The 25434-nt window shown below is 40.9% G+C and overlaps 1 protein-coding gene across 1 annotated transcript in view; it reads right to left on the bottom strand.

Annotated features, from left to right (window-relative positions):
- The window catches only part of LOC126188720 (clavesin-1-like), a 177915-nt gene that overhangs the window by 20309 nt on the left and 132172 nt on the right, over window positions 1-25434 (bottom strand). Inside the window, exons 4-8 of the mRNA XM_049930328.1 lie at window positions 20215-20367; window positions 19065-19224; window positions 17574-17823; window positions 9772-9882; window positions 6179-6284 (exon numbers count right to left, since the gene is read on the bottom strand). Of these exons, the coding sequence (XP_049786285.1) occupies window positions 6179-6284; window positions 9772-9882; window positions 17574-17823; window positions 19065-19224; window positions 20215-20367 (780 nt within the window). The remainder of the gene's footprint in view (window positions 1-6178; window positions 6285-9771; window positions 9883-17573; window positions 17824-19064; window positions 19225-20214; window positions 20368-25434) is intronic.

Here is a 25434-nt window from a genome sequence, read left to right as displayed (position 1 = left end):
GTTGTGGTATTGGGATCTTTAATAATATGCTTGCTGTAATATCTGGTGTTTATTGTTTGATTCTGTATTGCAATCATGAATCCTTCCGTCTCACTGTATATATTGGCTTTTCTTAGCCATGCGTTGGATGCGTCTTGATCTATGTGTGGCTGCGTTAGATGATAAGGGTGCTTGCCATGTAGTGTTTTCTTTTTCCAATTTACTTTCTTTGTATCTGTTGATGTTATGTGATCTAAAGCGTTGTAGAAGTGGTTATGAAATTGCAATGGTGTAGCTGATGTATTTATATGAGTGATTGCTTTGTGTATTTTGCTAGTTTCTGCTCGTTCTAGAAAGAATTTTCTTAAATTGTCTACCTGTCCATAATGTAGGTTTTTTATATCCATAAATCCCCTTCCACCTTCCTTTCTGCTTAATGTGAATCTTTCTGTTGGTGAATGTATGTGATGTATTCTATATTTGTGGCATTGTGATCGTGTAAGTGTATTGAGTGCTTCTAGGTCTGTGTCACTCCATTTCACTACTCCAAATGAGTAGGTCAATACTGGTATAGCATAAGTATTTATAGCTTTTGTCTTGTTTCTTGCTGTCCATTCTGTTTTCAGTATTTTTGTTAGTCTTTGTCTATATTTTTCTTTTAGTTCTTCTTTAATATTTGTATTATGTATTCCTATTTTTTGTCTGTATCCTAGATATTTATAGGCATCTGTTTTTTCCATCGCTTCTATGCAGTCGCTGTGGTTATCCAATATGTAATCTTCTTGTTTACTGTGTTTTCCCTTGACTATGCAATTTTTCTTACATTTCTCTGTTCCAAAACCCATATTTATATCATTGCTGAATACTTCTGTTATCTTTAGTAATTGGTTGAGTTGTTGATTTGTTGCTGCCAGTAGTTTTAGATCATCCATGTATAGCAAATGTGTGATTTTGTGTGGGTATGTTCCAGTAATATTATATCCATAATTTGTATTATTTACCATGTTGGATAGTGGGTTCAGAGCAAGACAGAACCAGAAAGGACTTAATAAGTCTCCTTGGTATATTCCACGCTTAATCTGTATTGGCTGTGATGTGATGTTATCTGAATTTGTTTGGATATTAAGTGTGGTTTTCCAGTTTTTCATTACTATGTTTAGAAACTGTATCAATTTAGGATCTACTTTGTATATTTCCAATATCTGTAGTAACCATGAGTGGGGGTACACTATCAAAGGCTTTTTGGTAATCAATGTATGCGTAGTGTAGGGACCTTTGTTTGGTTTTAGCTTGATATGTCACCTCTGTATCTATTATCAGTTGCTCTTTACATCCTCATGCTCCTTTGCAGCAGCCTTTTTGTTCTTCATTTATAATTTTGTTCTGTGTTGTATGTGTCATTAATTTCTGTGTGATGACTGAAGTTAATATTTTGTATATTGTTGGTAGGCATGTTATGGGGCGATATTTAGCTGGGTTTGCTGTGTCTGCTTGATCTTTAGGTTTCACATAGGTTATTCCATGTGCAAGTTTATTAGGGAATGTGTATGGGTCTGCAATGTAACTGTTAAATAATTTAGTTAGATGTGAATGTGTTGAGGTGAACTTCTTGAGCCAGTAATTTGCTATTTTATCATTTCCAGGGGCTTTCCAATTGTGTGTAGAATTAATTGCTCGGGTGACTTCATGTTGCAAAATTATCACTTCAGGCATTTGTGGTATCATCTTGTATGTGTCTGTTTCTGCTTATATCCACCGTGCATGCCTGTTATGTTGTACTGGGTTTGACCATATGTTGCTCCAGAAGTGTTCCATGTCTGTTATGTTTGGTGGATTGTCTGTTTTAATGTGTGTGTTATCCATTGTTTGGTAAAATCTCTTTTGGTTTGTGTTGAATGTTTGGTTTTGTTTCCTTCTATTTTCACTTTTTTGTATCTTCTAAGTCGTTTGGCCAATGCTTGCAATTTCTGCTTTTTTTTCATCTAATTGGTCTATTGCTTCTTGTTGTGAGATTTTACCTAACCTTTTTCGTTTTTGTCTGATATTTCATTTCTTATAAATTGTGTTAGCTGTCCGATGTCTTTTCTCAGTTTTTCTATTCTTATCTGTAGCCTGTGTTGCCATGCTGGTTTTGTGGGTTTCTTCTGTGTGTTGGTTTGTTCTGATCTCTGCCTAGTGTGTATATTTAGTGTAGTGAGTGCTCCTATATAAACCAGTAGTTGTAACTCTTCCATAGCTGTGTTTTCATTTATTTTGTTGTGTATGATTGTGTTGATAGTTTTCATTGTTGTTTCGACTTGTGGGTTATTTGGCGGTCTACGCAAGAATGGTCTAATGTCTGTATTTGTGTCTTTGTATTCTATATATGTCAGCTGAAATTTCTCTTCTATATCTAACACGTGTGTCTCTTCGTGTTCTATTTGTGCTTATTCTGGTGGCTGTCTTAAGATTTCGTTTTCCTCTGATTGTTTAATTGATGCGTGTTGGTCTTTGTTTGCTCTGGGATGTTTGAGTCCATTACTGTATTTTCTTCTTCTTCTGATTGCACATTATTTAGTTCCAGTATTTGTTGTACTTGTTGTTTGATGTTTTCTAATTCTGACTGGGGTATCCTGTTATTTTTTATTATTACACGGATCTGATCAGCTAGTCGTTGTTCTGTTAAAAATTTTAATTCCGGGTATCTGGTAATAAATGTTGTGTATACTTGTGATCTGTATCCAGTTGTGTTGGTTCCTAGGTTTGTTGCTTGGTAATAACAGAACATGAGGTGTCGATTAACTTCATCTGACCATCTCATCCTCTGTCTTTGTTTTCCTTCTAGGGTGGTTGCAGGAAGCATATCCTGCAAAACACCTCTATTTGGATTTAAATGATTTTCCAGTTGGCTAGCGGTGTCGTTACCATTGTGGGCGGGCATAGGGTTCAAGCGTCGTCCCCGATCATGACGGCGCTTGTCCGAGGCTTCTTTAGTTCTGTCCTGAACCAAGTAATCACACTAAAAGGGGGGTTAGCCCTATTAGTGGTTTGTTCTTTTCGTCGCCTTTTACGACTGGCAGAACATACCGGAGGCCTATTCTTATTATTATGACTATTATCGTTATTTGCCGCAGCAGCAGGACAAGTACTGCTAGTAGCAACTTTATGTCCAAAGTCAGTATTACACTAAAGCGCCAAAGAAACTGCTATAGGCTTGCGTATTTAAATAAGAAATATTTAAACAGGCACAAGACGGCGCGCTGTCGGCAACGCCTATGTAAGACAACAAATGTCTGGCACAGTTGTTAGATCGGTTACTACTGCTACAATGAAGGTTTGCAAGATTTAAGTGATTTTGAACGTGGTGTTATAGTCGGCGCACGAGTGATGGCACACAGCATCTCCCAGGTAGGGACGAAGTTAGGTTTTTTCTGTAAGTCCATTACAGGAGTGTACCGTGAATATCAGGAATGAGGTAAAACATCAAAACTCTGACATAGCTGCGCCGGAGAAAGATCCTACAAAACGGAACCAACGACGACAGACGAGAATCGTTCGACGTGACAGAAGGGCAACCCTTCCGAAAATTGCTGCAGGTTTCAATGCTGGGCCATCAGCAGCTGTCAGCGTGCGAACCATTCACCGAAACATCATCGATATGGGCTTTCGGAGCCGAAGGCCCACTCGTGTGCCATTGAGTACTGCACAAAACAAAGCTTTACGCCTCGCCTCAGCCCATCAGCATCGACATTGCACTATTGTTTACTGGAAACATGTTGCCTGGTCGGACGAGTCTCGTTTCAAATTGTATCGAGAGGATGCACTTATACGGGTGGGTGTGGGGGCACCCTCATGAATCCATGAGCTCTGCATGTAAGCAGGTGACTGTTCAGACTCTGTAATAGTGTGGGGCGTGTGCAGTTAAAGTGATATTGGACGACTGATACTTCCAGAAATGATTCTGATAGGTGACACGTAAGTAAGCATCCTGTATGATCACCTGCGTCCATTCACGTGCACTGCGCATTCTGACGAACTTCGGCTAATCTGACAGGACAAGCCAGCCGCTGTGACCGAGCGTTTCTAGATGCTTCAGTTTGGAACCACGCGGCTGCTACGGTCGCAGGTTCGAATCCTGCCTCGGGCATGGATGGGTGTGATGTCCTTCGGTTAGTTATGTTTAAGTAGGGGACTGGTGACCTCAGATGTTCAGTCCCGTAGTGCTCAGAGCCATTTGAACCATTTATCAGGAGAATGCGACGCCCCACGTGTCCAAAATTGCTACTGAGTGGCTCTAGGACTAAACACTTCCGCTGGCCACCGAACTTCATAGCCATGAATATCACTGAGCATATCTGGGATGCCTTGCAACGTGATGTCTAGAAGATGTCTCTACCCCTCGTACTCTTTCGGATTTATGGGCAGCCCTGCAGCATTCATGGTGTCAGTTCCCTCCAGCACTACCTCAGACTTAAGTCGAGTCCATGCCACCTCGTGTTGCCGCTCTTCTGCGTCCTCGCGGAGGCCATACACGACATTAGACAGCTTGTACCAGTTCCTTTGGCTCTTCAGTGTATTTACTCACATTACCACTATAATATTCAAATCATTCTAATACTGCTTGTCATACCGTAATTGTTATTTGTTAAGCAACTATGATGGAAGAAAGGTACTGCATGAGTGAAATCTTGACCTGACGTAAGACATTAAATAGATAAATAACAGTTCCTTGCACACTGATTTATACGTAATGTAGTGCCTATATGTGGTAGAGCTGTATTTGCGTAAGCATTACCTTTAAGCTGACCTTTATACTTGTTTCAAGCAGCGTTTCTCAGTTCACATTTCTTTACTAGGCTTTTGTGGCTCGTAAAGGAGCGCAGTCGTTCTTCAATCTTCTCTGTGATCTAGACCAAGAAATACAGACGTATACAAACTAACAATCATGCGGCTGTCCAAACGAGGGCTGCAGTAATTGTTCTTGAATAGTTATATGTATTTTGCCTTTTGGAGTCTTCGAGTAGATGCTGAACTGAAGTGCAACGAAGACGTGTGATATCGAATTTGGAAATAGTCTCGTTGACCTAATACAACTATAAAAGTCTAGCTACAAATGGTTTTTTTTATTCTCCGCTAAAACATTAATTTCAGTCTTAAAACTTGGCTAATGTTTGCCAAACTGTTACTGAATGATGGTAGAGGGAAGACTCCTTTCACTAATAACGTTGAAAAAATATCAGTTCGTGTCTCGGCAGCCACTCAGCTTCACGTCGGGGGAAACGGATAACAATGCAATGGAGTCGCCGAACAGTGACCTAAGAAGCACGGGGAGTACGACTCGCCTTTATCACAGAAAAAGGAAGGAAAAGAAGTTGTAATACTCATCGTTGAACTGCTTTCGTTCTGGACTGACTGGTTCCTCATTGTGCGAGGACTTTTGTAGTTGACATTAATGTGTTTTGAAGACTGCTAGGCATCTGTGTCTACGAGGTACAGTGCCTGCAGTATTGCGATAACTGAAAAAATATATTCGGCTTTTAGTTCATTGATAAAAGGTAGAGCGTAATTCGTATGGTAGTGTCAGTATTTAGTGTCGGTTGGTAGTGTGCAATTTTTAAATCGCTGTGTAAAGCTGAGACAAATTTTTAAATTTTGCTTTATTGTTTCATTTCAGTTGTTTTACGAGAGGCGCCCATAGCGGAGATATTCAATCAGATTCTAAATCTAGGGCCTCCATTATGCATTTTTACTAGTAACTAAAATTTTTCCAGGGGATTCTCATTTAAGTCCTTTTATTTCAGTTGTCCGTCCGAGACAAACTGTAAGAATTACATTATTATTGAACATACCGCTTGGTATTCAACCACATTTAATTAATTTCGCGCCTAAATTTTAGGAGAAGGAGGTGTCACACCATCTGCAGCAACTATACAATGCTGTAGATGTTCTGTGAGGTGCGCTGGGTAAAATGATTTTCTGCGTTGTGGAAAAATAAAAATAATGCCCCCTTTACATTTACATGTATTGTATGGGGTATTAGAGACCAGGGCAGGGAATATTTTGTTGCATAAGAAATCCAAAAACCTTATGTACTGTGTTTCGTAACCTGAAACTATTTCAGGATTAGCTGAAATAATTAAGGTAAGCAGCAGGTGGTTTTTAAATACAGTTGTTAGGCAGCCGCTGACGAATTTGCTGAACATTTAGAGGAGTTGCTTACAAGCTAGTTTGTCAACAGGTCCAGCAGTGCCTCCCAGCTCGTCTGGTAAGCAGTCACGCTGCACATGATCGAACAGAGATGTCGATCCCGGAAGGTGCACGAACACCTGCAACAAACACGCAGTATGGCATAAAACAGTCCAAAAACTTTTTAGTATACCACTGAGACATTGCCACACAGCCATGAACCACCTGAATACTCGAACATCTCTTAAAATTGAAATGAATGAACACGTATATACAGGTTGTTACAAAAAGGTACGGCCAAACTTTCAGGAAACATTCCTCACAGACAAAGAAAGAAAATATGTTATGTGGACATGTGTCCAGAAACGCTTACTTTCCACGTTAGAGCTCATTTTATTACTTCTCTTCAAATCACATTAATCATGGAATGGAAACACACAGCAACAGAACGTACCAGCGTGACTTCAAACACTTTGTTACAAAAAAGGTTCAAAATGTCCTCCGTTAGCGAGGATACATGCATCCACCCCCCGTCGCATGGAATCCCTGATGCGCTGATGCAGCCCTGGAGAACGGCGTATTGTATCACAGCCGTCCAAAATACGAGCACAGAGTCTCTACATTTGGTACCGGGGTTGCGTAGACAAGAGCTTTCAAATGCCCCCATAGATGAAAGTCAAGAGGGTTGAGGTCAGGAGAGCGTGGAGGCCATGGAATTGGTCTGCCTCTACCAATCCATCGGTCACCCAATCTGTTGTTGAGAAGCGTACGAGCAGTTCGACTGAAATGTGCAGGAGCTCCATCGTGCATGAAGCACATGTTGTGTCGTACTTGTAAAGGCACATGTTCTAGCAGCACAGATAGAGTATCCCGTATGAAATCATGATAACGTGCTCCATTGAGCGTAGGTGAACGAAACTAAAATGAGCTCTAACATGGAAATTAAGCATTTCCGGACTCATGTCCACATAACATCTTTTCTTTATTTGTGTGTGAGGAATGTTTCCTGAAAGTTTGGCCGTACCATTTTGTAACACCCTGTATACTATTGAAAAAAGATATGAAAATAATGACAGTGTCCTGAATAACACATTAGTAGCAGCAATAAATTATTCATGTAAGACGTTGTGTGATATCATTTTAAGGATTTATTGCTGAAACTAAGCCAGCGGATGTTGTTTCTCATATCCCGTCAATAGAAAAATATGTGACATTACTCTACAAAATTCTGGTAAACCTAATATTCTATGTGTATGTCAGTTCAAATGATTCAAATGGCTCTGAGCACTATGGGACTTAACTTCTGAGGTGATCAGTTCCCTGGCGTAGATCAGTTAGAAGTCCAATGGTTTATCACAAAAACAAGACTTCCCTAGTACGTCACACTCGTAATATGCACAAAAAATTCGACCTGAAAGTATCCGGTAGATGTCATTAGCTGCCATCAGTGCTAATTAAGTGCCATCAACGATATTTACGTGCTAACTCGTTCCTTTTCAGTCTGTTATCGAAAACCCAACATATACACAAACCGGGACTACAAATTCGCAACAGAAATCATTCCAAGCATCTAACACTGTCTATAACAGTATCAAGTCTTCATAACAGTAGCAGTTCGCTGAGTAATGGACTCCACGAGATTCTTCAGGTATTCCATGTGCAGCCGAATTCACTACTTAATGACTACCTTACGCTTTGTTACTTAACTATGGGTGTGATGTTTGTTACGTTTCATTTGCTGTTGTAGCCGGCCGTAGTGGCCCAGCGGTTCTAGGCACTACAGTCTAGAACCGCGCGACCACTACGGTCGCAGGTTAGAATCCTGCCTCGGGCATGGATGTGTGTGATGTCCTTAGGTTAGTTAGGTTTAAGTAGTTCCAAGTTCTAGGGGACTGATGACCTCAGAAGTTAAGTCCCATAGTGCTCAGAGCAATTTGAACCATTTGCTGTTGTAGATAGTTCTGACACCTTTTATGGGAATAACATTGGGTGATACAGTTTTGCAGGCTAGTATAAAAATATAATTATTAATAAAAAAGACCCCACCAATCATCTAAATACGTCAGCTGTGTGGTGACCAAGATTAAGATTATAGAATTATAAAATGTATTACAAAAGTTTGAAAGTGAAACTGTGAAAAGCAACACAAATTATAGGAAAGAGGGTGTGAGAGTTATACTTAATTGACATTTTATATTTTCATGCTCCTTATATTTTACACTTTTATTACATTAAGAAAGTGGAATTTAAGTTACTTCACGTGATTGCAATTTTATGATTTTACTAATTACGTTTTACAGTTTACACATCCATTGTTCTAAACTATTAATATTTTAAGGACAGCTCTCAACTGTTTTACTCATTACCATTTCAGTGTAAGTCCTTCTCTTTTTTTATCCTAGTAACTAGAGTGTTTTACAAATTGTAAATTCGTCATGACGTCCTTCCCCATTGTTTCAACAGTCTTAATATCTTAGCGATAAGTTTGACATAATATAATCTTTTAAAATTTAGAGTAATGCTCTCCCTTTTTATACAGATTACTACAATGTTTTATCAGATATAAATCTGGTATGCTCATAACACTCCTCTCCATTGTTCAACACTCTTAATATTTTAAGAAAAATGTTACATAATTTTACTTTTTAATTATTTTAGGTTGAGATTCTGACTTTTTACATGAGTTACTACAATTTTTCACCGGATGTAAATACAGTATGCTCATAACATGCCTCTTACTCCCCCTTCCTGAATTTCTACCCCTCCCCCAATCCCCCTCTCCCACGTTTTCTCCCCTCCCACTTTCCACTTTTGCCCCTCTCCCGTCATTCTATCAGTTACCGACTTAAAACAAGGACCACAGTTGGGCGTATAAAAGTATCCTGGTGTGTACTTCCGATACAGACGTTTCGGGTTGCTGATGCAATTACATAGAAAAATTCAAGAACTATATACAATGTTTGGCTACATTTTGTCAAATAATCGTTAATACATATTCAGCTTTACTTTATTTTCAGGTCTGAATATAATCCAGGGCGATCGAAACTAGTCATATTATATAAAGATGTGAAACTGCGTCGGGAAATGTATGAAATTTAAAAATGTTTTTAAAAAGACTGTTCTTCACTCGACTTTAATTTTCCTTATACGTGTGATACCTTTTCTGCTAGGAATGTTTCTGGATAAGTAAACATTTTAGAGTCTCAGATCCTGCGCCAGCGCGGTAATTTATCTGGATTTTTTTGTTTTCTAGTTATCGGTTTCTCTACCGACTCTTGGGATTGTACCTGAATGTGTGTTGTTATCATTAATTTGTTAAGCTCACGAAATTTCCTAGACTGACACTATTTGTAAATAATTTGTAAACATATGTATTTCATCGCAAGCGATAAAACGACGCAGCTTTCACGCAGTCGTATTGCGTAGTTATTTACTTGGACACGGTAGCTTAATACAACTCTGTATATCGTATATTGTAAACTGAAATATTGTAACTTGCAGTGCTGCGTGTGAGTCATGAGGCTAAACATAGAGAATGTAAATTGATAGAATTTCTATGGATTGATCCAAAGACATTCCCTTATATTAAGCAGAAGTAGAAAACAAATATTGATATATATTACTTACCCTCTTTTGCAACTTCTCAGACAGCGCCATCTTAACAATTTTCATGGCTGAATCCATAATCTTGGATGCATTCACGAAGTGAAGTCCTTTCAGCCTTCGGCAGTAGGCAGTCTATACATATCAGATTTATTAAACAGTGCACAAAGTCTTTTGAAGGCTGAAGTCTTAACCTTAATATGATATAAAAGAATGCTTTTTAGTTACAAATAAATAGAATAACCGAATTTGAACGTTAACGTAAGTAATAAAAAGCTAAAATTCTCTTCAAGATTTTAATGATTAAACTAGTAATACGCAAAAACTCCAGTGTTGTGATGAATACCTCCTCGCAGCGGATGACATGCAACGAAAAAACTTACACATCCTACTGTACGTAGTGAAAATACAACCAAGGCGACGAGGAAATACGTACGAAGCGTACTAAGGTGAAAGATAGTTTCAGGAGAGGAGTCACAGACGCATTACAGGTAATTCGACTGCCAGGAATGATAATTTTAACTAGTTTTGTAGAAAGATATTAAGGAGGTAGACAGACAAAAATAGTTTCAAGGATTGCTACTGAGTGGAAGCAGTAAATAGTTTACACATATGATGTACCAGTAACAGCTAAAAATAAATGAGATACAGAAGAAATGGTCAGGGAGTTGAGGGGAATGCATTGTTGGTTGGTCTCAATATTAGTAGGGCAAAGACGGAGGTGATGAAATTATCTACAATGACAGACAATACTGGAAAAACAAACTGCGTTGGTAAGGTTACCCATATCAGAAAATTCAAGTATTAGGGGAAATATTTGACAAGGAAGAAAAGTCTAAAATGATATCAAAGGATGGATTTAGTCAAGACATCTATACGGCGCGAAAAATGGAAATTGACCCTTAATAATGAAAAACATGAGATCATACACTGAGTACTAAACGGAATCTGCTACATTTCGGTTACACAATAAATCACACAAATCTGAAGGCTTTCAATTCAACCAGATAACTAGGAACTACAGTTGGGAACAACTTAAATTGAATCGATTTCATACAAAATGTTGTGTGGAAGGCAAACCGTGGAATCAAACTCAGTTGGCGAAATCATTTCGAACAACCAAGAAACAGGAGACTTGATGACGAAAGATTGGACGGAACTAGAAATAGATAACGCAGCGTGGAGAGAAGCATCATTAGACAGATTAAAGCGGTAGCTACTTACGAAGTCGGAACATGATCTACATTATCCTTGATTGTCGAAGTGAAGAAGCGATGGTAAGAGGCTTGTGCAGATACGAGGAGCTAGTGATCTGACGAGTACTGTCTGTCATCTGTGCTAGGCATGTAAGTAATGAGGTCTCGACGATTGGTAAAGGGAAGAACGCTGTACGTTGACGAGAGCGTCGTCAAGGAATAATCTTACAAGAGTTAAATGCTGAAACATGTAGTCAACCATCGTACAGTAAATACCTTGGACTTAAGAAGATACTAACTTCCTATCCTGTGATATTAACTATAAACTCAAAATACAAGAGAGGCAAGAGAACCATTTACGCCATTGTCTTCCCCCGACATGCACGATGTAGACATAAAGTTATAATTATCAGTTCGAACAAATAAATTTACGTAATTATTTTTTTCTTTTGTGAAGCAGGTGACAGTCGAACGATTATAGAAGCTGGTTTGTGCAGCCTACGAACTGGAGACACAGCATCAAACTTTCGGAAAAATATCGGCCACACAATCCCGAGAATTGCAAGGTCAGCCGTGTGCGAGAACTATCACACAATCAGTTTAACAGAACGTGCATTAAAGTTACTGATAAGAATAACATACAGAAGAAAAGAAAACAATATTAAGGAGCTGGATTTAGGAAAGGTACAGTTTCCAGAGAGTCAGTTCTGAAGCTCCGCTTGATAACGGAAACATAACTTAAGAAAAATCAAGACACTTCCATTGATTTTATGGACCTAGAGAAACTATTTGTTGACGGTGCGGAATGTTGCAAGATGTTTGCCAATTTGAAAAAAAGAGTAATCAATAGCAAATAGGAGTAAAATACTATATGTGCGCCAAGATGAACGATAAGAATGGTAGATCATGAACTAAATGTTAGTGTTAAAGTCTGTAAGACAGGGATTCTGTCTGTTGCCACCACTGTTTAATCCATACATCGAACAGGCAGTGATAGGAATCAAAGAAAAGTTCAGAAATGGAGCGAAAACTCAGGGTGAAAGGATGCCAGTGTTAAGATTCGCTGATCATATTGTTATCCTGAATGCAAGTGAGGTAGAATTACAGGACGTGTTGAATGGAATGAACAGTCTAATGAGTACTGAGTATGGATTGATAGTAAACAGAAGACGAAAATAATGAGGAGTAGCAGATTTGAGATTAGCAAAAAACGTAACACCAGACTTGAGGATCAAGAAGTAAACGAAGTTAAGAAATTCTCCTACTTTGGGAGCACTATAACGTATGACGAACTGAACAAGGTTTACAAAAAAGAAGCAAACTACCTCAGACAAAGAGAGAATTCCTGACCAAATCTATTAGTATCAAACAAAAACCTCATTTTGAAGAAGAAATGTCTGGAAATGTACGACTGGAACATCTCATTGTGTCGCATCATGGACTGTAGGAAAACAGGAAAACGAATAGACTGAAACTTCTCTGACGTGGTGCTACAGAAGGTAGTTAAAAAATAAATGAAACTACTAGGATGGGAAATGAGAAGGTGCACCGCAGACTCGGCGAAGAAAGGAACATCCGGAATACACTGACAAAATGACCTCCATGGTTAGAGTGAATTGAGAGTGAATGACTGTAGAAGAAGACAGAGGTTATAACACATCCAGAAAATAATTACTGCCGACTTTTGTTGCATGTACTACTCGGGAATGAAGAGGGTGCTGGGCCGCATCAATCCAGTCCGAACACTGACACCAACAACAACAAAAGGAAAAGCACTCTGACGACAGTGAGGTGGAAGTTACTTCAACATTACATTTGTACAAGAGCAATTTTTGGTCTTTCAGACAGTAATTATTCGACCGTTAGAAAAGCTAAGTGATTTGCCAGGAGCGTATGGGCAGTTTCCTGTAGTTGGTGGGCAAGGCCAGTCAGGTATTGGCAAGCTGACACGGTAGGAGAATTCTCTTATAATTCGCTCGTCAGACGTGAGGAACTGGGGAGTAGGCGAGATGTAACACAACAACAACCTCTTTCTCTCTATGAATCTAAGACAACATGCTATGCTCGTCTTTGTCATTCTCTATGCCCTTGTGATATAATTGAAATTTTCCGCTATCTTCCTTGTTTTGAAGACCAGTTGTGTATAAAAAGGGTAACTGTCCCACTATTGCAGGCGTAATTGTCCTTTGGACTTAAATTAACCTAATGATTCAGTTAGATTTCGACTACATGCAACAAAACTGTGATAACATTTTAACTGTGTATGTAATTTTCTGATTTCATGACACTCTAAAGATACATGTGAATATTTGTGAGAGTATCCCATATAAATGCTCAGTTTTTGTATAAACGCCACATAATACTAACGCTTACTGGAACACAAGACACACCTTCACTTGTGCTCCAAACTTGATACGTGGTGATCTGCATAGGTCGTAAAGTGTGAGTTTGTTTACATGTTGTGCTGGGCTGTTAGTGCTAGTGCAGATGTTGCAGGGTATCACGTTTCCTCGACCCAAGCAATTGAACACGAGTAAAAAGCTTTAGTTGAAATTAATAATGAATTAATAACTATCATCATATTAAATCATTGTCATCTCATAAATATACCCTGCAGGAAGCCTTTAACGCTAGAATAAGGCTAAACAAAGATTTCAAATTTATTTTTGTGATTCACGACAAAGTAGTTATATGTATTTTTAAATATCATTCATACTGCCTTCTATAGTAGATGGAGTTCAGCTGGATCAATGCAAATATTGATTACAAACAAAAAGGAAACTATGAAATTTCCCATCTATTAATTTATACTTGAATACAGTCAGTTGTGATCCTCTGCACTAAGTGTCGATTCTCTGATACCAACTTTTGCCTACACACCTCCTCCGTATACAATACGGGCAAAATATGAGTAGAAATGACATAGAAAATATTTAGAGCACCTTAATATAGGCAAACCAAGTTACATCATCTGTCATAGGCAAGGGTGATCTAAATTGGGTTGCCTGTCTTGAAGTGCATGAAATACACTCCTGGAAATGGAAAAAAGAACACATTGACACCGGTGTGTCAGACCCACCATACTTGCTCCGGACACTGCGAGAGGGCTGTACAAGTAATGATCACACGCACGGCACAGCGGACACACCAGGAACCGCGGTGTTGGCCGTCGAATGGCGCTAGCTGCGCAGCATTTGTGCACCGCCGCCGTCAGTGTGAGCCAGTTTGCCGTGGCATACGGAGCTCCATCGCAGTCTTTAACACTGGTAGCATGCCGCGACAGCGTGGACGTGAACCGTATGTGCAGTTGACGGACTTTGAGCGAGGGCGTATAGTGGGCATGCGGGAGGCCGGGTGGACGTACCGCCGAATTGCTCAACACGTGGGGCGTGAGGTCTCCACAGTACATCGATGTTGTCGCCAGTGGTCGGCGGAAGGTGCACGTGCCCGTCGACCTGGGGCCGGACCGCAGCGACGCACGGATGCACGCCAAGACCGTAGGATCCTACGCAGTGCCGTAGGGGACCGCACCGCCACTTCCCAGCGAATTAGGGACACTGTTGCTCCTGGGGTATCGGCGAGGACCATTCGCAACCGTCTCCATGAAGCTGGGCTACGGTCCCGCACACCGTTAGGCCGTCTTCCGCTCACGCCCCAACATCGTGCAGCCCGCCTCCAGTGGTGTCGCGACAGGCGTGAATGGAGGGACGAATGGAGACGTGTCGTCTTCAGCGATGAGAGTCGCTTCTGCCTTGGTGCCAATGATGGTCGTATGCGTGTTTGGCGCCGTGCAGGTGAGCGCCACAATCAGGACTGCATACGACCGAGGCACACAGGGCCAACACCCGGCATCATGGTGTGGGGAGCGATCTCCTACACTGGCCGTACACCACTGGTGATCGTCGAGGGGACACTGAATAGTGCACGGTACATCCAAACCGTCATCGAACCCATCGTTCTACCATTCCTAGACCGGCAAGGGAACTTGCTGTTCCAACAGGACAATGCACGTCCGCATGTATCCCGTGCCACCCAACGTGCTCTAGAAGGTGTAAGTCAACTACCCTGGCCAGCAAGATCTCCGGATCTGTCCCCCATTGAGCATGTTTGGGACTGGATGAAGCGTCGCCTCACGCGGTCTGCACGTCCAGCACGAACGCTGGTCCAACTGAGGCGCCAGGTGGAAATGGCATGGCAAGCCGTTCCACAGGACTACATCCAGCATCTCTACGATCGTCTCCATGGGAGAATAGCAGCCTGCATTGCTGCGAAAGGTGGATATACACTGTACTAGTGCCGACATTGTGCATGCTCTGTTGCCTGTGTCTATGTGCCTGTGGTTCTGTCAGTGTGATCATGTGATGTATCTGACCCCAGGAATGTGTCAATAAAGTTTCCCCTTCCTGGGACAATGAATTCACGGTGTTCTTATTTCAGTTTCCAGGAGTGTATTTTTTGGGACAGGTTAGTTTGCCCACCCCATATAAACACATCGCCCACAAACAATGTTACAGAGCTCCCAGCGTAAATTCGCCAGATCATATACTGAGTGAGCCCCAAAAACTTTGCGATCTAAATTGCGCAATCGTAAACCATTTAATCGAAAATGGGAATTCTAAGCAAATGACTGCTGGAATGAGCAAAATGTGTGTGGCATGATCACATAACTTCGCTTATGGGGCGATGGGCAACAGAATGATATTATTGGAAAACTTTGGCACTCCTCCACCCCCCACCCAAACAATCAGTCCTTCTCTAAGGACATCCAAGATGAAACCTCACTGAACGTCACACCATCCTTTTGGTTTGTACTGTTCCTGCAATTTCTGGTCTTGTGTGCTGGGTGGAACCACAAGGGACTGTTCAAAACCATTCGGTGGATTATATATGTGATCCAAAGCAGCAGAGTGTGCTTATGGCGTTTCAGCCCGCCTGTTTCGCTTCCTCCTGTGACATGATCACAGAGATGTGTGAACTTCACATATGTATAAATAAAATGGCAAAGGATCCCTCCTAGACCCCTCAACTCGGCAACACCCTCGCTGCCAATAGTGCACCTTTGTTGAACACTTTATAGATATACTAATAGACATGCAAACTCTGACTGAGTCCTAGGCGCCTGCAGGCAGACAACTCCTGACACCCTTTCGATTTCATATCCCCAGTAGTAGGGGCAAGAGCAGCAGCGTAGTCTCACACCTCTCGTGAACCTTTGAGCTCGGTCTGTTTTGCAGCAGATGTCGACACTTCTGGATTAACGACTCGTCGAGCCCAAATGTGACGTTCCAGATCACCACACTTTTGTGTCAGTAAAGAGGATGATTTTAGTGTTCCAAAATTCTTCGTTTAAATGGGGCACAATGATGGGGTTTGGAAAAAGTGACCCTAAAATTATGTTATTCAGGGTATTTCTTTCATTTGGAGACCGCAGATTTAAGCAGCTGCACTGCTTCCCTCGGCCAGTCATCATTTCTCCTTGATGTAATAATTTACCAACAGCCGTATGTATTGTAGAAATTTATTTTATTTTATGAACTTCTATGTGCAACCAGACTGTGTCGCCAGGCCACCAAGAGCTGTTGCAGGACGATTGATTCACGGATCCAGCTATATGGCTCCTTCCATGTATAGCGATTTTACGACTATGACGAGTGGGGCCTGAAGACGTCATCATTGTAATGCCAAAACTGGTAGCACATAGAAGTTCATAAAATAAAATAAATTTCTGCAACACATACAGCTGTTGGTAAATTATTACATCAAGAAGTTCATGCCACCCGTCGTCCCACGATCCATAATGGATCTAGAAAGATTAGTCATCTTTTCAGTTGCCAACAACTCCAGTTCCATTTGGCACACAGTTCTAATTAAGCCATCAGCGACTCACCAGCAGTTGTGAAGAAGTATCGTCATATTTTTGCAATCATCACCAAGTGTCGAGAAATTTATCCATTAACTGAGCCTGCTGCCAGCAACACCAGTAGAGGCTAAACTACAATTAAATTGGATAGCCATCATCCACTGAGCTAGACTGAGACTTGTGTTGTGAACTTTTACATCACTGCCACACCTTACCCTCGAACTGGCGCCGAATATTTATTTGTGTACATATTATTTTAATAAATGGTTGTTATTTGTTATTCAGTGTGTTTCATTCTTTTTGTTGTAGTTATAAAGGGTTCAAATGGCTCTGAGCACTATGGGACTTAACATATGAGGTCAGCAGTCCTCTAGAACTTAGAGTTAATTAAACCTAACTAACCTAAGGACATCACACACTTCCATGCCCGTAGCAGGATTCGAACCTTCGACCGTAGTGGTCGCGCGGTTCCAAACTGTAGCGCCTACAACCGCTCGGCCACACCGGCCGGCTGTTGTAGTTATACTTTGCACTCTGACCATACAGTTGCAAGTGCAAGCGCGCACCTTAATATAGTAACTAATTTCTGTGGCAGGAGGTTCGCTTCCTGCTATATTTCTGCTGGGCATCAAACTTATTTGGTGAACATACATGATCCTTTATACCTGCGTTCGTTTTACAGTCTGGTAAACGGTTTTAAGGCCCGAAAGTTCCATACATATTACACTTTCAGTCTGTTAGGCATGAATGTAATAGGCTACTGAAATTACCTTGTAGCAGAGTTCGAGATTGCGGATGATGTTGATGTCCGCCCGCACTACGTGCCCAGCATTTACATTGGCCATGTCGATGATGCACACATCTCCAATAGAATAGTCCTCGACGAACATAACTTCCATAGCAATGGACAGGATCTTACCATATGGGGCCCAAATTATATTCATTGAGTCTTCGTCCACTGCGGTGATGACGTGGACGCGGTATGCGTCCTTTGTGAGTCGTGGCATCGTCATCATTTTGCTGTAGGAGACATTGTACTCCTATTAATACATGCATACGGGAAAGAGGATAATACATGTAGTCAACAGTTTACGAAATACAGTAACAAACAATAAACAAGGAATGAAGACTGGGTTTGACATCCTGTCGCCATCGAAGTCAATATAGACGTAGCGTACGCTAGGATTGTGTCAAGGATAGGGAGGAAAATCGGCCGTCCCCTTTAAAAGAAACCATCCCGACATTTGGCTGGAACGATTTAGGGAAATAACGGAAAAACTAAGTCTGGAAACCGGACACGGGTTTGAGGCGTCGTCCTCCCGAATGGGAGTGCAGTGTGCTAACCGCTGCGCCACCTCATTCGGCAACAAACAACGAAGTACCTATCCAGAATGAATCCTTCGGCCACAAAGTACTGTGCACTCTTCTGAAATATCTTGGTGGGATAAAACTGTGACTCGGACCAGGATACAAACTGAGTGAGCCCAAAAAGTGAGCGTGAGCTGTCAACAATGGTGAAGAATAAATTTACGAACGAAGGAGGAGGCGCTGGACGTATTAAGATATTTAGAGGCACGTAAACAGTGTAAAATCTACGTCACGGCAGTAAAGTATTCGTTACTACTTATCTGTGTTGAACGGATAATATGATTAAACTTTAAAAATTCTTGTTTCTATCTACGAGTTTTTAAATGTGCGTACCATTTCAAGCAACGCAATCAAACTACCGAACACTGACACCGCAATACACATTTAAAAAATCCGACGAATTAGATTCAAATGCTTCAAATGGCTCTGAGCACTATGGGACGCAACTGCTGAGGTCATTAGTCCCCTAGAACTTAGAACTACTTAAACCTAACTAACCTAAGGACATCACAAACATCCATGCCCGAGGCAGGATTCGAACCTGCGACCGTAGCGGTCTTGCGGTTCCAGACTGCAGCGCCTTTAACCGCACGGCCACTTCGGCCGGCCCGACGAATTAGAAGGCAGAACTGTATATAAAATGTAGAACTCATTTTTCATTTGATTTTAACTGTTTTGGTTGTACAAAAGACTTTACTGCTCTCGACAAAAGTGTAATATCATGATTTCGTTGAGAATTTACAAGATAACCTACCCTTACACATGATTACAGTCTAAACATTGGCACATGTTCTCTGTAGTATTATAAATCCATTACAGTAATGAGCAAAAATTCCTGAATTAATTAGTAATTCATCATGAAATTAAACTGATGAAGACAAGACGGGACTCACATGTGCTCCATTGCAAACTGGATGTCGGTTCCTCTTGCATCTCTGTTCATTAGAAACTCGGGAATTCTGTTTTTCAGGGAAAAATAAGCGTCTAATCCCAGTTTGACCCTCTCCATGCTGCACTTGCAGTTGATGTACATGCGCTCGATGAGAGAGTCGTCTGGAACACAGATTATCCGATAGCCAACATGAGCAAGGACATTAACGACACAGGAAACGGAACACGTAAGCGCTCATATGGAAGGAATAGAGCCCATCACAGTTAGCCTAATGCACTGAAATTTATGGCCTTAAGTAACGGAATGATTTCGTCCATGTATCATGTCTTACTGAAGCAACTAATAAATACAAAATGCGAAAAACCCTAGAGTAAATGTACTTAACAACACTCAATACACTGGGTCTAGTGTACTGCGTCTATCATTTATTATCAGATCGGCAGAAGTTTTGCCATGCAAAACTTCCGACACTAGAACTATTAAGAAACGATGTAATTTTTTTAGTTTTGGCAGATATATGAGTCATTAAGTTGGTTATATGGACTCAAAATCAGAATACTGTGTTCTACATAGGAGTTTCTGCTAAACGTAGTACGCAGAACAGAAGATAAAATTGAGCAATAGCACTTCGAGCATTCTCAGTCATTGAACAGATAACCTAAGGAAATGGAAACATAAGGTTTGGGTATAAAATGTAAAGCTGAAGACCGTAACTCAATATTTCTCGTAAACTAAAATGGAGACGGTGATGTAGTAACTCAGAAGTAAATTTGAAACGAACATAGTTTGTTGTCAAGCTGTGCATGAAACTATATTCTTCCTTTCCATAGTTAACAACAAGAAACTTTATTATTAATCTGCCGGGAAGTTTCATATTAGCGCATACTCACTACGCTGCACAGTGAATATTTCAGTCTGGAAACATCGTTCACATCAATTACAGTTCAGTTACGTTTACACTTGCAAAATGTGAAGAAACATGGAGGGAAAGTCAATAAAACAATAGTAAATCAGTGCTGTTCCAGATATGGAAACGGAAGAGAGAAACAATATTTGCAAGAAACAAAGGCATTACATCTGAGTAGTTACAGAAGCTACGATGACTGTACGTACATTACGAAGGCATCATGTACGACCTCATGGGTACTGACCTACGGCGTCAGGTAAGTGTGGCTGCAACCTGAGCCACTCCCGCAGTGACGTCACAGCAGTCTTGATGTCCTCCTCGTTGGTGCCCAGCTGCTTCCTGACGTACGCCACCTCCTCAGCCGTGATAGCAAAGTACTTGCCCGAGTCTGTCATTGCTGTAAAGCAGAAAGTAGACACAGTCGCTTGAACCACCAACACCGGTTCACTAACAGTAAAACACGAAGGAGTATGCAATACACAACCAGTGACTGCTTAAAAAAAAGTAAAGAAGGAAGATTAGTGTTTATCAAGTCTCGTCGACAATCTCTGATAGTTTCAAGGACAGGTAAGGAAATCGACCGGCCCATTCGAAGATAACTGCCTGGAACGATTTGGGGCAATCACGAAAAACCTAAATATGAATTGTTGGACTGCTTCGTGTTTCTTTTGAATGAATCTAGATTACTGAATTACTACCCACAGATCTCAAGTTGGAGAAGGGCGTAGTATTCTTCGTAAACTCCTTAAATGAGAATGGATATACACTACTGGACATAAAAATTGTTACACCACGAAGATGACGTGGTACAGACATGAAATGTAACCGACAGGAAGAAGATGCTGTGATATGCAAATGATTAGCTTTTCAGAGCATTAACACAAGGTTGGTGCCAGTGGCGACACCTATCACGTGCAGACGCGAGGAAAGTTTCCAACCGATTTCTCATACAAAAACAGCAGTTGACCGGCGTTGCCAGGTAAAACGTTGTTGTGATGCCTCGTGTAAGGAGCAGAAATGCGTACCATCACATTTCCGACTTTGATAGAGGACGGAATGTAGCCTATCGCGATTGCCGTTTACCTTATATTGACATTGCTGCTCGTGTTGGTCGAGATCCAATGACTATTAGCAGAAAATGGAATCGGTGGGTTCAGAAGGGTAATACGGAACGCCGTGTTTGATCCCAACGACCTCGTATCACTAGCAGTCGAGATAACAGGCATCTTATCCGCATGGCTGTAACGGATCTTGCAGCCACGTCTCGATCCCTGAGTCAACAGATGGGGACGTTTGCAAGACAACAACCATCTGCACGAACAGTTCGACGACGTTTGCAGCAGCATGGACTATCAGCTCGGAGACCATGGCTGCGGTTACCCTTAACGCAGTACCACAGACAGGAGCGTCTGCGATGGTGTACTCAAGGACAAACCTGGGTGCACGAATGGCAAAACTCATTTTTTCGGATGAATCCAACCATGATGGTCGCATCCGTGTTTGGGGACATCGCGGTGAACGCACATCGGTAGCGTGTATTCGTCATCGCCATACTGGCGTATCACCCGGCGTGATGGTATGGGGTGCCACTGGTTACACGTGTCGGTCACGTCGTGTTCGCATTGACGGCACTTTGAACAGTGGGCGTTATATTTCAGATGTGTTACAACCCGTGGCTCTACCCTTCATTTGATCCCAGCGAAACACTGCATTTCAGCAGGATAATGCACGACCGCATGCTGCAGGTCCTGTACGGGCCTTTCTGGATACAGACAATGTTCGACTGCTGCCCTTGCCAGCACATTCTCCAGATCTCTCACCAATGGAAAACGTCTGGTCAATGGTGGACGAGCAACTGGCTCGTCACAATACGCCAGTCACTACTCTTTATGAACTGTGGTATCGTGTTGATGCTGCATGGGCAGCTGTACCTGTACACGCCATCCAAGCTCTGACTCAATGCCCAGGCGTATCAAGGCCGTTATTACGGCCGGAGGTGGTTGTTCTGGGTACTGATTTCTCAGGATCTATGCAGCCAAATTGCGTGAAAATGTATTCACATGTCAGTTATAGTATAATATATTTGTCCAATGAATACCCGTTCATCATCTGCATTTCTTCTTGGTGTAGCAATTTTAATGGCCCGTAGTGTAGTTCCGGATGTCGTTTTCTTGAAACGACTATTTGCTATATGCATAAGGGTGAAAATAGCCGATTAGAGCCCTCGCACTTCTTTGTCGGAGACGTTAGGCAGTACTGTGACGGAAATGAGAACTGCAGTCAATTTCTGCGTAAGATCTTGGACAACGAACTTAAAAGAAAGATAGCCCAAGAATATAGTGAAATATCAGCAGCATCAAATATAGCGTAATGGGAGCGGGGTTCGTCATTAATAGGAAGGTAAGGAAGAGAGTAAGTTACTTTCAACAGTTCAGTGATAGAATTATAATCATGTTCATCGGAATCGACAGTAAATCAACGCCAATGACTAGAGCAAACTGAAGTTTAACAGAATTGCTCGGAAGAGTCATTGTGGAAAGAAGTAGGCTATTAAGGTAGTGAGAAATGACGAGATGCGTTTGGAATGACGAACTGCATTGCTGAATACCACAGTAGGCAGTTCTCTAAAAAAAAGTAATCACAGAAGTTCGTGCGATGATGCGAAGACGGCCTGGGTAACAACAGATGCATTTAATTGAATGACGAAAGAAAGTGGTACATAAATGTGTAGAATGAGACAGAAATACAGCAACCTAAAGTATTTAGGAATAAATTTTAAAAAAGTGCGATGAGCCAACGTGAAACGGCAGCAGGAAAATGCAAATAATCGGAAGAAGAATTATTCATCGGATGGACAGATTCACCATACGGAAGTGTTAAAACAAACTTGGGTGAAATTAAAGGAAACGATGGCAAGATTGATGATGTAGTGCTTAGCTGAATATTAAAGTACTCGGCTGCCCATGTTAGGCCTGTATTTAGCCATATTTGTATTTTTTCCTTTAGGAATGGTCAGTTTCCTAAACGGTTAAAATACTCAGTAGTAAAGCCGCTTTATAAAAAGGGGAAAGGGATCATGTAGGCAATTTTAGACATATTTCTATGCCATCAGTGTTTGCTAAAGCTGTTGAAAAGGCTGTGTATGTATGGATAATTCATCATATTACATCACACGATTTGCCATCAAATGTACAGTTCGTCTTTAAAAGTCATTTAACAACTGAAAATGCTACATTCTCTCTTCTCTGTGAGGTACTGGATGGTGTAAACAAAAGGTTTTAAACACAAGGCATTTTTTTTATTTAATTAAGGTGTTTGATTGTGTTGATCATGAAATATTGCTCCAGAAGTTGGACCGTTACGGAATATGGGAAGTAGCTCGCAATTGGTTCACCTATTACCTTAGCAACAGATAGCAAAGGGTAATTATTCACAGTGTTGAGAAGGCTGTGATGTTGGGTCTAAGTGGGGTACGGTCAAATGGCGGGGAGGGGGGGGGGGGAAGACATCAGTGTCGGAGCCACTCCTATTCATCACTTACATAAATGATATGCCCTCCAGTATTACGGGTATCTCTAAAATATTTCTATATGCTGATGACACTAGATTGGTAGTAAAGGATGTTGTGTGCAACACGGGCTTAGTTTCAACAGTGCAGTTCATGACATAAATTCACGGCTTGTAGAAAATGAACTACCGCTAAATTACAGTAAGACTCATTTTTTAGTTTCTAACACACCATTCAAGAAAACCTGATGTATTAATTTTACAGAATGGACATATGATTAGTGAAACTTAACAGTTCAAATTTCTAGATGTTTAAATATATAGTAAACTGTTGTGGAAAGGCAACGTTCAGGATCTTGTTCAAAGACTTAATACTGGAATTTTCACTATTCGAAAGATATCTGAAGTAAGAGATCGTTCGACACGGAAATTAGTCTACTTTGCTTATTTTCATTCCCTTATGTCGTATGGCATTATATTTTGAGGTAACTCTTCCCATTCTAAAAGGATATTTCTGGCTCAGAAACGGACGATTCGAGCAATGGGTGGTGTAAAATCATAGACCTCTTGTCGACCACTCTTCAGGAGTCTGGATATTTTGACATTGGTGTCTCAATATTTATATTCCTTACTGTCATTTCTTGTTAACGATATTATCTTATTCCTAAGAATAAGCAGCTTTCACTCAGTGAATACTTCGCAGATATCAAACCTGCATTTGGATCGGACTTCCTTAACTCTTGTGCAGAAACTTGTGTAGTATACTGCTGCATCCATTTTCTATAAGCTACCACTCCAATTCAAAAATCTTGGCAGCCATCCATGCGCTTTCAAATAGAAACTGAAGAGTTTCCTCATGGGTCATTCATTCAATTCTGCCTAGGAGTTCCCTGAAAAGTTAAGCTGATTCTTGTTGTATTGTTGACTGCGGTTACTTAAACTCATGGTTTGACATTTTTCAGGTTCAAACATTTTATTTTTACCTGTTATTACTTTTATGTTGTAATTTCGTGTACTGACACGTTCCATGACCTTGGAGATTTGCTCCTCAGTTTGGTCCTCCGGAACTTGAAATGTAAAGAAAAATAATTAAGTACATGAAATTAAGAGTGCAATGGGAATACCGCTGCTAAATGCAGAAATGAGGATGGATAGGATGGAAGATTGCAGTGAAGGGTCCTACGAGGGGGAGGATCTGTCTGGTGACATGGTAGAAGACGAAATGGTAGTCGATATGGGAGACAGGGGATTCAGTGTTAGACTTTAACAGAGCTTTAGAAGACTTGTGATCAAATAAAATGGAAGACACAGATAACATACAAAGCAGACTTGCACAGATAAAGAGGAAATTCTTATGAAACGAGATGTATTAATACCAAACATCGGACTTAATTTGAGAAAGAAAACTGTGAGAATTGTTTGCAGTGTAACATTGTACAGAAGTTGGAAAACAAGAATGGAATAGAATCTAAACGTTTAAGATGTGGTGCTAGAGAAATGATAAGGAATGTGGTATTTGTCCTCAGAAAGGACAAAGAGAGAAAGATGTGGAAAACATTGACAAGAAGAATGGACTGGACAATGGGGCATGCATTAAGACATCAAGGACTAACTTACATAGTGACTGCAAGAGATGTATGGGTAAAAACTGGAGGGTGAGACGGAGATTGTAATATATCGAACAAATGATGAAGGAGTTGCAAGTTTTCCTCTGAGATGATGAGTTTGGTGGAGAAGAGGAATTCGCGACGGACTGCATCTGATCAGCCAGAAGACTACTCACAAAGAAAAAATCCCAAGGAAATTAAATTTTCAATTACTCGTATATACTGATAATGTTTCTTCGACAACAGACAATTTCGTAAATCCTATGTGTGAGGAACTTTAAAACGAAATACCTACATGGAACTACCGAGCTAAGCGCTTTCGTAGCTTATGAACCTTGTAAACATTAATG

The sequence above is a fragment of the Schistocerca cancellata genome, chromosome 5 (assembly GCF_023864275.1).
Source record: "Schistocerca cancellata isolate TAMUIC-IGC-003103 chromosome 5, iqSchCanc2.1, whole genome shotgun sequence".
NCBI lineage: Eukaryota > Metazoa > Arthropoda > Insecta > Orthoptera > Acrididae > Schistocerca > Schistocerca cancellata.
Note: the sequence above shows the minus strand (reverse complement) of the source record. Positions and strands in the feature narration are given on the sequence as shown.